This window comes from Cervus canadensis, chromosome 20 (genome assembly GCF_019320065.1).
Source record: "Cervus canadensis isolate Bull #8, Minnesota chromosome 20, ASM1932006v1, whole genome shotgun sequence".
NCBI classification, from domain to species: Eukaryota; Metazoa; Chordata; class Mammalia; order Artiodactyla; family Cervidae; genus Cervus; species Cervus canadensis.
The window spans coordinates 56,512,350-56,526,473 of NC_057405.1; the positions used below are offsets into that span (position 1 = coordinate 56,512,350).

A 14,124-nucleotide genomic window follows, 5' to 3' on the forward strand; every position below is an offset into this window, starting at 1 on the left:
ATCCAGCACAACTAAATATTCACAGTACACATTCCAAAATTCTATACGAGCTCAAGTCAAAGTAACTATCAAAAGTAAAATCTTTCCACAAGGAGGGTCGGCTTGGGAGTTTGAGACCAGCAGATGCAGACTATTATACATAGAATGGATAAACAACAAGGTCCTATTGTAATAGCACAGGGCACTGTATTCGATACCCTGTAACCATAATGGAAAAGAAAAAAAAGTGAAGTCCTTCAAGACGGTTTCTTTTAAAGACACTTAGAATAAAAAGAAATTCATTTATAAGCTTCTAGTTTATAGAATTACTAGTTTCACGGCCAGGAAAAACTACCTAAGTAATATCATTAACTTATACTTTTTAAGGAAATTATTCACATTTATAGAAAAGGGAAATTACAAGGTCATAAAATAATTCTGTGATTTAGAAAACAACAGAGCATATGATGATTGCTCTCAACAATCATAAAGTCTGTATGTTCACAGGAATAGTCCAGGTTTGGGGATAGGTTATTACGATTGTGATTCATAAGCTATGCAGTGCCTTCATTAAAACAGTCACATCCATCTGTCCTGCAGAATGATCTGCCAGTCTGTAGTACAGAGTGAACCCTTAGCACCATACTCCTAGAACCTGAAGAGCTAAAAGAATGTTAGCCAGATGTGATCTTCAGGTCTGTGTGCCTGCTTATTACAAAAGAATTTTAAAAAATCATGTACCTTCTTGTAGAGTTCTAATTTGGCATCTAAAATTTTCATTGTACGTTTGAAGAGGTGCCAAAGATGTCATTCCCAACATAAGTTGACATTTTAAAATCAGTTTCATCGCTTTTAGATGTACCAATGAAATCTGAAAACCACAGCAATTTCATACCCACCATCATCCATTTACAGAAATTCATGAACAAGCTCTTCATCCTACCTCCCCCACATAATTTTATCCTAATTGTAATATATTTTTATCCTAGTAAGTCATTTCTTATACTACTGACACATCCTTCTTAAAATTAATGTTTTATTCCCTGTGACTATTTTTCCCAAATACATATGTTGAAAATTTTCAAGCCTTCAGAAAAGTTGAAAGAATATTACAATGAACAATACCCTTCACCTAAATTCACCAACTATTAATAGTTTGCAACTCCTGGCTTTATCTCTAGTTCCTTCTTTCCCTCTCTCCCCCATTTTTTTAGAGTAAACTGAAGACATCAAGACACTTCACCTCTAAGTGCTTTGGCATACATGGCCAAAGAACATCAGGGACGTTTAACACAATCCAGAAGTTTTTTTTACATGTTAAAATTTCTGACGCTACTTTTATCTGTATGTGTGTGCATGTCTGTATGTGCTATTCAAGGCAACATAAATATTATAAATTGATAAATTACTAAAACTAAAATATGTATTATGCTTCCACTTATAAGCAACTTGTAAACATCCCATGAGACTTCCCTGGTGGCTCAGTGGCAAAGAACTCGCCTGCCAATGCAGGAGTCATAGGTTCAGATCCCTGGGTCAGGAAGATCCCCTGGAGAAGGAAATGGCAACCCACTCCAGTGTTCTTGCTTGGGAAATGCCATGGACAGAGGAGTCTGGCAGCCTACAGTTCATAGGGTCCCAAAGAATCCAACATGACTTAGCACCTAATCAACAACAATATGTATGATTATATTTCAAAACAAAACAAAAACCTGAGGTTCAGAGAGGTTAAGTAACTTACCTGAAGTTACACATGGTTACCAAAGGAACCGCAAATAACCACTAAAGAATACAGACAGGACTTATGCCCAGGTTTAAATTCATAGACCTGTGCACTTAATCATTTTAACTGTCTTTCCTAATCAAAGAATAGTTAAGATTGCCTTGACAATTCTCAAAAGCAGCTAAAATATACTGTGTCCCTATTCTCATTAATTTAACCAGAACCGACTATACTTCCTAAGCAGAAAATGTCAAAAAAATTTAAAAACAAGGAGTAGCTAAAAACAACTGATGAGGTGATCCTCTAGTAAAACGTCTGGTGAAACAGAAGTTTACAGACCAAAAAAAAAAGTACTACAAATAAAACTGCAAGGACTTCAGTATTAAAGAGTGTGGGACAAGGCAAGGTAGCACATAAATTGGAGGCAGGGGACGATGGTAAATCAGTTCTTCTTTTGTTTGTTTTAGTTCAATTTGCTATAGAAGTGTCAAGATTCAAAGGAAAAACAAACATCCATCCTTCGTATCTGTAGGACACAGGCGTTTTTATAAGCCATTTGTCTCTAAACCAGAAGATAATGCTAAGGAAAGATGGGAGGTTTCAATTGCAGAGATGATTCAGTTACATTTCTTAAACTGGACTAAGGTGAAATCTAAACAAACTACAGTGTGCTCCAAGTGCCTCTGAGAAGGATGCTATGTCTCCTTAGCGTGCTCTCCTCAGCATGACCCAAGATCCTACCAAAGGGTGCTCTCTGCCCTGCCATGTCATCAGCCAACAATACAGTTACCCTGTTAGCTGCTTTACTCTTCATCCAATCCTCTATTAGCACTCTAATTTTCTTTTCACCTTTATCTAAAGTGATAATCCACAGCCCAAGTCAAAGGTTACTTCTAAGACAAACTAAGAGAAAAAGAAATAGAGAAACTCAAATACTGTTAAAGATATAATAGCTTTAAAAAAAAAAAAAAGCAACTTAAAACACAAGGATGTACATCCCACTGGAACCTTAAACACTACATACCCCAAAGTAAAAAGAATTCACTGAGCTGAAAGGGCCTGTAGACATAAGAGGTACTGAAAATGTCTTCCTCAAGATCATAGCCAATCTATCCAGAGATTCTTTAAATAAACCTTTAGACATTAATATAAATCCATATAGTAAATTCGGCATATACATAAGAGCAGAAGGAAGAAAACATTCACCATTCCAACCTCCAGATAATAATCACTAACAACATTTTAATACATTTCCTTTGTAGTCCTCTTCAGGAGAACATCTGCGAAGCAGGAAGAAAGGAAAGTTGGCAAGGTGGATGGTACATACTCAGGGAAGATTCCTCTGTGAACAAGGTAATTCCAGCAACTAATTTCTAGGGACAATATGCTTCCCTCAATTGAAGGGCTATGGGGCTGCCTCAATCAGGACTCTCAAGGACCCTCAAAACCCTCTTTTCGGCAGTAAACATGACATCTACTACTATTCCCAGTGCAGCAGATGCCCAAGTGAGAGTTTCTCAGACAGCAGAACAAATAGGACATATAAAGGCTAATTTAAGGAAAGCACTGTATGATGTGCCAAGGTCCAAATGGACAGATACAACCACATAAAGCTAAAGTTTTAATTTTTTAATTTCTAAATATCTCCATGTTTAGAAATTTGTAAATATTTAATGACTACTAATAGCCAAATGAATTAAGACACCATAATATACCTACCATCCTATATAATTAGACATATAAACTCTTTCTAATTTTTTGGTATTATGGGCATACAGGGTGTTCTTTGAGACTCATTTCCAAAGTGAGGGTGGGGAAAGTCTCCATACCTCCATTGAACAATTCCTGGAACACCAGCTGGGTATCCAAGAATTCAACTCAACTCTGACACTATCTACTCCAACTGTAGGGTTGAGGGTTCAGTCCCCCAAGACTGTACACGCCAAGCCCCCCTACTTTAGATGCCAGTCGTTAGCCCAGATAATAGACTGGGGGTTCCAACGACCTCTTCCTTTGGTTTAATTTGCAAAAGCAGCTCACATAACACAGAGAAATATTTTACTTACTGTATTACCAGTTTACTATAAAAGGATACAACTCAGGAACAGACAAATAGAAGAGATGCATAGAGCAGGGTTTGGAGAAAGGGTGAGGAGCTTATACATAAATGTATAAAAGAAGTACATATGTGGTCATTCAGATGACCAAAATATATTTCTTTTAAGTCACAATATCACAGTATCTTTCTCTAGTCCTGTATTTAGAGCTATATCCTTAGAACACTGTCCTAGAGGTGGAATTACTAAATTTAAAGTTTTTAACATTTATATAGCTCTTTTCTAAAAAAAAAGAAGTAGAACTATACATTCTTTTTCAGAAGTTTGTGTGAACAGCACCACCATCCTTCAGCAGTCAGTAATAAAGTCAATTTTTATTAATCTGCACTCAACTCCTGGAAGCAGACATTGTTTTCTTATACATAATCACCCCTCCCCTTTCCAGCTGCCAAGAATATAATAGGCACTATATAAATTTGTAAAGAATGTACAGAATTCCTTTATCTAGAAAACATTATTAAATGTCCTTTATTAAGTACATATTGGTGAGTACCTACTATGTGCCCAGATCTCTCTGGACACTGAGGACACATCAAAAAACAATATAAAAGTCCCAGTTCTCACAGACCATACATTCCAGTTCAGGAGACATCAGTAAAAAAAATTAAATAAACTTTATAGTATATTAGAAGATGATAAGTGCTGTGAAGAGAAATAAAACAGAAAAAGGAAGAGGTTTTTTGCAGGCAGAAAGAAACTTAATTTTAAATAAGGTGCTCAAAGAAGGCAACACTGAGAAGATGGCGTTTGAGCAAAGCCATAATAGAGATGAGGAAGATCACAACAGGCTACCTAGAGAAAAAGTATTCCAGGCACAGGAAGCAATAATCATAAAGGTTCAAAAGAAGCATGCCTCACGTGCCATAAGAGCAGAGCAGCTGGTCTGTCTGGAACGGAAGGAGCAAGAGAGAAAGAAACAAGAAATGAAGTCCAAAAGTTCATGATGGATTTCATAGACCACTCTATGACTTTAGCTTCTACTGAGATTGAGATGGGAAAGCCTTAAAGGGTTCTGAGTTCAAGAGTGACATGCGCCAGCTTCAGTTAAAAAAGAATCACTGCGCTTCAAGAATAGACTTTCAAGAATAGACTGCAAGGAGCAAGGGTGGAAACAAGACCAGCTTGGAGGCTAACAGTAATCCAGGCAATGAAGCAGGACAGGGCTGGTAGCAAGGCAATTAGAAATGGTCAGTATATAATTTGAAAGCAGAGCCCACAGGACACACTAACATCTGGAAGCGGCACATAAGACAAAGAGATAAGCAAGAGAAGCTCCAAGACTGCTGGCCGGAACAGCTGAAGAAACAGTTGTGATTAACTGAAATGGAAAAGACTATAGGTCAGGAAGGTTGGGAGAATGGACAGAAATCACATCAGTTTTTCGCATATTAAGATCTCTATTAGAAACGCAAAGAGAAATGTGGAGAGTTCAAGAAGAGTTCTAGACTGGAAATGTAAGTCTGGGAAATATAAGTTTTATGAGTCACATAGATGATACGTAAAGTCATGAGACTGGGTGAGCTCACCAAAGGAAGAGGTACAGATGGAAAAGAAGTCAAGGTCTCAACCTAGAAATATTCTAATACTGAGGTCCTCACTGGTAAACTATGTTCAATAAATCATCCCACGAAAAAACAGATACTACCCTCACATCTTCAGCCAAATGATTCTTGAAAACATTGTGTTCATTCAGTGAAAAATGAACAGTCTCTTCAATAAATACTGCTTGGACAACTGGATTTCCACCCGTAGGAATATACTCAAAAGAACTGAAAATAAGGACTCACAGATCTGTATACAATGTTCACTGCAGCATTACTCACGACAAAGAATAGAAATAACCTACGTGTTCATCAATAGATGAGTGAATTAAAATGTGGATGTATCCATGCAACAGAATATTCTTCAGCCATAAAAAGAATTACGTTCTGATATATGCTACAACATGGATAAATCTAGAAAAATTATGCTAAATGAAATAAGCTGAACATGAAAAGGCAAATACTGTATGATTCCACTTATATGAAATATCTAGAATACGCAAATTTACATAGTTTTGTCTATATATATGGAGTTTACCAGGGGCCGAAGGAAAGGGACAATAAGTAGCTATTGTTCAACAAGCAGTTTATTTAGGGTGATGAAAAATTTTGGAAACAGTGGTGATGGTTGCACTGCATTGTGAACCTAATCAATGCTGCTGAACTGTACACTTAAAACAGTAAAACTACAAATCTCTTTTGTTTTGTGACCCCACGGACTGTAGCCCGCCAGGTTCCTCTGTCCATGGGATTTCCCAGGCAAGAATACTGAAGTAGGTTGCCATTTCCTTCTCCAGAGGTTCTTCCCAGTGCAGGGATCCAAACATGCGTCTTTTGCACTGGCAGGAGGGTTCTTTACCACTGAGCCACCAGGGAAAGGTGGCTGAGGAAAGCCCTCATCCTTTAATAGTCCAGTCAAAATCAACCTAACTCTAAAGAGACTTTCCTTACCTCTAGATACTGACAACCACCACCACCAATTAGATGCAAATACTTTATCCAGCTAACTTCCATAGCACTTGTTTTCACTTTTCCTACATTTTCTTTGTTGTGTTTTGGATATATTAATAATAATTTGTATTTGTCTAATTCTAATTCTCCCACCCCATCTGGGTTATAAACTTTAACAAAAGACTATATTTACACTGCATGCCTCTTTGTACTGTCAGCTGTTTTTATACAGGTAAACAGTGAGTGGTCATTCAATAACTACTAGATTTAACTAAACAGGCAAAAATCTACAGCAAAAAACATCTGGAATACACATGAGAAAATTCCTTCATCCATACTGACACAAATGTAATTCCAAAATGTAAGAACACCTTATGTTGCCAGACCCAACTTTAGGTTCACCTGCCTACCAGCAAAGCCAATTTTCTGATGCTAGTTGTGGTGAAGGACACTACAGTGTTTATTGTGGATGCCAAGCGAGGATGAGGGGTGGCTCATGCTCAAAAGACCCAAACTCCACAACCCAAACTCCAAGCGTTTTTAAAGGCAACATCTGGGGGCTTCGGGGTTGCAGGATGCACGACTTTCTTCTGACTGGCTGGTAGTAAGGTAGAGTGGTTTCAGGGATCTCAACCATCAACCTTCCAAAGTCACCTGAGGGATGCAGGTCTTAGTTCCTAAGAACAGCTCCAAGAGATCCTTCAGATTGTTCTGTATATTCCTTGAGGAGGAACTAGCACTCTTTTTACCCATGAACTACTGTCATTACTTTTCTTGTTCAACTGCTTTTCCTTTGTTTCTGCATTCACTCACTTCCCTACTTAAGTAACTACCTATGCCTGCTCTATGGAACTCAAGGAAGGCCCAGAGGACTGAAGTCTTTTTCTACAAACAAGAAATGGGGAACATGAAGGGGCTTTTGTACCTGGGAGGGCCCTGCAGGGTCCTGCTTAGTTTCAATCCCCCATTCCTTTGATACTCTTCACTCTTGAAAAGAATAGGTGCAGGACAAGGAAGGGAATAGTTTCGGATAGAGGTTAATCATAAACTCTGCAGAGGAACCTGGGCTCAAGGGAGACTCAGTTTCACTTATTAAGAAAATGAACAATAATGCCTTTCAAACAAACAATGTGATGGTGAGACGGTGTAAGTATATTTACTATCAACAAAGTCTGGTAACAGGAAACTTTTTTTCAAAGAAGTCCAAGTACAATATGGATACATTTGTTGCTGTTGTTGCTTAGTTGCTGAGTGGTGTCCATCTCTTTTGCAACCCCATGGACTGCAGCCCGCCAGGCTTCTCTGTCCATCAGATTTTCCAGGCAAGAATACTGGAGTGGGTAACCATTTCCTTTTCCAGGGCATCTTCCCCATGCAGGGACTGAACCTGCATCTCCTGCATTGGCAGGCAGATTCTTTTAACACTGAGCCATCTGGGAAGCCTGGATACATTTGTTTGGACTTTTTAATTTCTGAACAAAAAGTATAATTAAGGGAATGAACATCTGAAAGTTTTATTTGATATGAAAATAAAACTATCTTTGTCTTTCAGGTTCTCCAAGATCAAGCAAGAAGGCCAGATGACCTTTACCTAAAAACAATTTATGTAATGCATTCACTAATCCCAATGTTTGTCACCTTATTTATAAAACCTAAATTTGTACTGCCAAGTTTTCAGCTGGTTTCCTCTACTGTGTGGAACTTAAGTGTGTCTATGCTAATGTCTGGTACCCTTTCGGTCTGGAGAGAACACAAAGACAATGACTTGATTTTAAAATGAGTCAAACTTTTCAGATCTCTAATACCCCTTTCAAAATATAAAATTTTAGGAAGACTGTATGTTCTAAGTGGAATATGAACATTCATAAAATATACTCCCTTGCACATAGCGCTTTCCACTTCTCATTTAATACTTATTATAATGTGTTATACCAATTACAGGGGGAGTACAACGCAGTGGCTAGCAAGAGAAGCTTTGGCATAAGATGAATTTGGGTCCAACAACCAATCTTCCACTTAGTAGCAATATGGCTTTAAGCAAGTTGGTGAGCTCTTCTATGGCTCTATTTTCTCATTAATAAAACTGGGATAACATTTGAGTCTAACTCAAAGTGATACAGTGAGTGCATTCAGCACGTCCCATCCTTGAGGCTAGTAAACATTCAATGAACAGCTGCAGCGCCTGACATGAGGATTACAATCATCTGTCTCAGACTGGAAGGGGATGTGGGATCTCCCCTGATGAGAAAAGGGACTAGATCTAAAGTCATCTCAAAGGAGATGCCCACACCAAAATATTTTAACTGTTTTTGGGTGACAGAATAACAAGCAATTTTTGTTCTGTTCCTTTGATCTTTTTTGCATTGAGTGTATGTAACTTATTAAGAAAAAAGCTAAAAGCCCTTAAAAACCTGATCTATCACCAAGAAGCAGCCTCTAGCACAAAGTCTTATATGCTCTGTGTGTGTGCTCAGTCACTCTCGTCATGTCGACTCTGCAACCCTACAGACTGTAGCTCGCCAGGCTCCTCTATCCATGGGATTTTCCTGGCAAGACTACTGGAGTAGGGTGCAATTTCCTCCTCAAGGGGATCTTTCCAACCCATAGATCAAACCCAGGTCTCCCACAATGCAGGTGGATCCTTTACTGCTGAGCTACCAGGGAAGCCCATTATGCTCTATAAGTAACTTGCAAAATGAACAAATTTCTACAGTGCATTCAGTTTTAAAGCAAACATGTTTATATGCATCTGTTTCTTTGCTTCTCATCATCACTTCTTGGTAGGTAGGGCAGTTTATTATTACTACCCCTAGAAAATGAAGATGAGAGTTCAGAAACAACTAATCAGGGACTAGGCTGAAACTTAGGAACCCAAAACCTCTAACTTCAAATTCCGAGTTTTTCACTTTACTACTAAGCACTAAAAGCGAACTCTTACATTCCCAAGTCAGAGAGCTAAATCACTTGTACATATCTGAAAGGCAAGGAACAAAGAATAAAGGAATGCAACTTTTTAAAAGAGTTTCATTAATCCTTTCAAACAATCTGAGTACATGAGTGTACCAAATCAAATTGTTCCAGAAAGTCCAAGTAATCAGCAAAAAGAGCAGGCCCTAACAGCCCCAATATGTGTCAGACACTGTTCCAAACACTTTATATATACCTATTTTATTAATTTAATTCTATGGAACATAACTACTGTCTCTATTTCACAAATGAGTACACTAAAACACAAAGAAGTTAAATCACTTGCCTAAGATAACACAGTAACTGGCAGACCCAGGTTTCAAAACTAGTTTTGAAAAGTAAGGAGTAAAAAAAAACCCAAATTTGGGAAAAAGTAATGATATATTTTATCTCAATTCAAATGATCTATAATCCTTAACCTATGGAAAGAACAGAAGTCCTCTCAGGATTATTTGAATTTCTAATAATTACAGCATTAATTTTCTCTTGTCAAATATCACTGTAAACCTATTAAAGTTACTTTAACAAAAATATTCTGCTTTCAACTACATTATTTTATAGCACTATTTTACTCTAAGTGCTTCTTAGCTTGGTAAAACCAAAAGGCAAAGACATTAGAGACTTTTTTGTTTTTATCAAAGTGCCCATATCAAGAGAAATACGCCACCTCCCAAAATGACAATTCAGCTAAAGACCACTACCTACCTTAGCAACTCAACCTAGCTACAATTTACAATCACAGAGGGACCTTGTAAAAAACCAATACACAGCACTCACTCCAGACCAATTAAATCAGAGTACCTGGTGATGGGTCAGACGTTTTCAGTGTTTTCAGACGTTCCCCCAAATGATTCTAACAAGGAGTCAGGGCTAAGAACCACTATTCTAAGGAAATCCAAACCCTCCATATTATTACTTCAAACAGAACTTTTTTCATAATGGTCAGAAAAAGTATTTAGTCATCTTATTCAGCCAATTTGCGAACAACCAAGAGAGTAAGATAAACAAGATCCTTCAACTACTAAAAAGGGTATCAATTGTAAGTGCACTTAGCCCAACAGACTAGACAAAATAAAGGCAAAATGGGGCTGTCCAGGTGGCTCAGCAGTAAAGAATCCATCTGCCAATGCAGGAGACACAGGTTCAATCCCTAGGTGAGGATGATCCCCTGGAGAAGGAAATGGCAACTCATTCCAGTATTCTTGCCTGCGAAATCCCATGGACAGAGGAGTCTGCCAGGCTACAGTCAATGGGGGTCGCAAAAGAGTCAGAAGCAACTTAGGGACTAAACAACAGAAAAGGGATTCCAGTGATAATGTTAACAGAGTAACTTCAATTAACACCTCAAATATGCCAATGCAAACACCAAGCTACTTCTGTTTTTCAAATCCAAGATTTGCAAACCTGAAATGGCGCCATGCTTTCTTGATGGGCCCAACGATTCCAAAACAGCAATACTGAAACCACCGTCAACCTAAAAACTGAAAGCCCCCAAAAGTGTTATCTTTTAAAAAAAACTAAACAAAGATTAAACTCAACTTTAAGGTTGTATAACTGCTGGTAAAGAAAATCTTTTTAGGCTTTCACATAGAAGATACCCCTGAAAAGTCAAGATTGCCATAAGAACTCTGAAACTCAAAATCATCATATGCCTACATATGTTTGCAGGAAAATAATTTGGTGACTTGTACTAATAGGAGGCTATTTATAATCTTTATTCATCTCACTTAAAAACCAGTCATATTCTGCTGTTGGAATAATTTGCCTGATTATTAGAGCTGTTGGAATAATTTGCTTGATTTATTAGTGATGTTTTAGACCCTTAATGGCTGTTAGGGCAGGTACTATCTTTCTAAAATCTGAAAAATTCTGTGGTATATCTGTCCTCAAGCATTTTGAATAAAGGGTGTGGATCTGTAGCAGTAATTCTGAATAATACAACATATTTTAATATTTGAGCTTATTTGATTTTCCTGTGAAACAGTAAGCAGCCAAAAGCACTGAATCAGTCTTAAAGCATAATAAGATCTGGGTTGATTCAATGCTTCACTGGGTAACAATGTCCCCAAAGTACAGTGTATCACCTGGATAACGTAGACCCCCAACACACCCAACTTGAGAGTCTATTTACTCAAGTTACCAGAGCTCTTGAGAAACAAAACACCTTCCCTAAATGTTCATACTCAAAACCTACCTGTTACTGTTAACGCACCATGAGCAACCTCCATAAACAACCTATTAAGGCCTTGCAGTTCTATCAGTCTTAAGAATATCACCTGCCATATGTCCTAGCAAGAGTGCAACAAATGGAATCCAAACATTACCCAGACATAAAATGCCTTGACAAGAATCTAGTTAATTCTGTGTTCTAAACCGATGTCGTTCAAAGTGAAAAAATTCAGAAATAAAAGAAAATGGACAAACCACCTCACAACCGAACTACCTACAAGACTTAACCCTTCATACTTGCGTTTTTTCCGCCATAAACAGGAAACTCCAAAGATAAGGAAATAGAGAAATGCCTAATTCTTGCTAAGGAGAAAAACATTATTGCTTCCAACCCGCACAGTGCGAGTGAACAAATGAAAATGCAAAGAGGGAAAGATATAGGGAGATGGGGGGCGGGGGGGCGGTTGGGGAGCTCAGCTGGAGTCCTATACATGCCACCCAACTTAGATGGTGCCCGAAACATCTGTAACGACAGCTGCAACAGGGAAACGGGGGTGTGGGGGAAAGAGGACCGTGGCTTGGAGGCTCAGAGTGGAGCCTGCACGCTTGTCTTCTTCCTTTGCCAACTCTCCTCTCACCTTCCCATCCTCGCGATCCCATCCTGCTCCCTCCATAAAGAAAAATACCAATAAAATCCGAGGCAGAGAAGACAAAGGGGCAGGACGCGGCTGCAAGGAGCGTCCAGAACAATAGGGGAGAGGGTGCATAGCGAAACTCCTGAGGAGGACAATGAGGGGGGTGGGAGGAGCCCAAAGAGACACCCAGGGAAACACCACCGAGCCCGGGCCCCGCGGGCGGCGGGCGCCTGGAAGCGAGGCCCCACCGCGCGGGCGGTATCACCCCGTGTGCGGCGGGCTGGGCTGGGCCGAAGCGGCGCGGCCCGGAGGGGCCGGCGGGGCCTGCGCGGGTCCACGGGCAGCTGCCGGCGGGACTCACCGGCATTCTGATCTCGGGGCCAGAGGTAGTATGTGGCCGGAATCACGATGAGCCCCACGAAGGAGGTGAGGAAGTAGAAGAAGGTGTTCCCGCTGTCATCGTACTGGAACTGCTGCCCCGCCATGGCTCCCCCTCCTCCGCCTCCCTCTTCTCACCGCCGCCGCCACGACCCCGCTCTGCAATCCAGCTCCCAGCTCCCCGGCCCCGTGTGGCGTAGCTCCTACGCCGCCGCCGCCGCCGCCGCCTCTCCTCCCCGCCCCCACGCTACTCTCAGGGACACGCCGCCGCCACTGCCGCTGCCGTCTCCAGCTCTCGCGAGAAGAGAGAGCTCCCGCCCCGCTCGGCTTTTCCCTCCCCCGCCCCTCGCTTCTCCCCCACTAGCTCGCTGAAGGAGACGTGGCGCGCGCAGCCGAAGATCTCTGCGAGGTCCCGCCCTTAGCCCTGCCCGCTTAGCCTCAGCTCCGCCCCTCGAGCTTTGGTAGCCCCTCCCTTAAGGCCCCGCGTCTACCCCTAAAGTTTCTCGTCCCCCACCTCCACTTCCGTTTCCTGGCCCAGGGTCCCACTCCAGGTCGCGAGGGTCAGTTTATTGGGTCTGAGCCAAGGCTTCCCGGCCGAGCAGTGGGCGCGGGGGGTTCATCTGCCTGCGACCGGGGTCACACCCATTCGAAGCAGAGCTGAGTCTTCCTTGCCTCCCCTGTCTTCCATCCCTACGTCACCCTGTCCTGCACTCTCTCTTTTCTATTTCCCTGGTTGATAAGAATGTTTAAGTTCCGGATCGGCTCTTCCAGTTGGGAAACTAGGGTCTCTCAGGATAGGGCGGCGTGGGGACAAAGCGGGAGCTGCGGGGAGAGACGGTGAAGGGTTTGTTAGGGGCCTTTTGCAAAGCCATGTTAGCTCTTAAAAGACCGCAATCTACGTTGCGCCCATTTTGCAGATGGAGATTTCCCATTCTGGTAGAGACGGTGACCGACCTATCCCAGAGCTAAAATATTCATAGCATTTTCTTCGACACACCTTTATTGCTATAAATTATGGTGGGCGAACCCCTTGGAATAAATCAAAGCATGCCGACTCTCCAGATGAAGGAAAATGAGGCTCAGAGAGATTGCCTACAGTCAAGCACAGTAAGATAAGGTCTGGGGGTTCAAACTCAGATCACGCTGACGCCACAAAGCCAGAGCCCCTGACTACCAACTCGTCGCCGACCGTCGCATTTCCCTGAGAGCAACTGGCACTCCAGCGCAGAGCGTGGGCAGGAATCCGCGCTAGGAGGAGGGACCGCTGGGGAAGCAGACGCCCTCTGCAGCCTCTTTGTTCGCCGGCTGTCAGATCCCAGAAGCTGGTGTCAGCCAAACTGGGAGCCGAGAGGGCTGGTGCCCTGATCTGCGAACGAGCCGGTGTTCCCGGGGCAGTCCTGACGGGGGCCTAGCCCAACATCTCCATCTCCCCTCAGGGGACCAAAAGGAAAGGTCCACCCGACTCACCTCACAGAGCTTTTGTGAAAATTAAAGGCAGTTATAGTAAAAATCGGAAAACAATGTGATAAATATGACACTATTTTCAAAACTCACTTTAAGGTTATATAGTCTATTCACTAGGTTCCTTTCAATATACCTTACATTGGTAGAAGAGAAATCTGGTCACGTACCATCTTCTATTTCATGTCCTCAAAGATAGTATT

General features: G+C 41.2%; 1 protein-coding gene across 1 annotated transcript in view; it reads right to left on the reverse strand.

Annotated features, from left to right (window-relative positions):
- The window catches only part of SEC63 (SEC63 homolog, protein translocation regulator), an 85,831-nt gene extending 73,120 nt beyond the window's left edge, over window positions 1-12,711 (reverse strand). The window contains exon 1 of the mRNA XM_043439023.1: window positions 12,444-12,711. Coding sequence (XP_043294958.1) covers window positions 12,444-12,567 — 124 coding nt within the window. The 5' untranslated portion in view covers window positions 12,568-12,711. The remainder of the gene's footprint in view (window positions 1-12,443) is intronic.
- Between the last annotated feature and the right edge of the window lie 1,413 nt (window positions 12,712-14,124).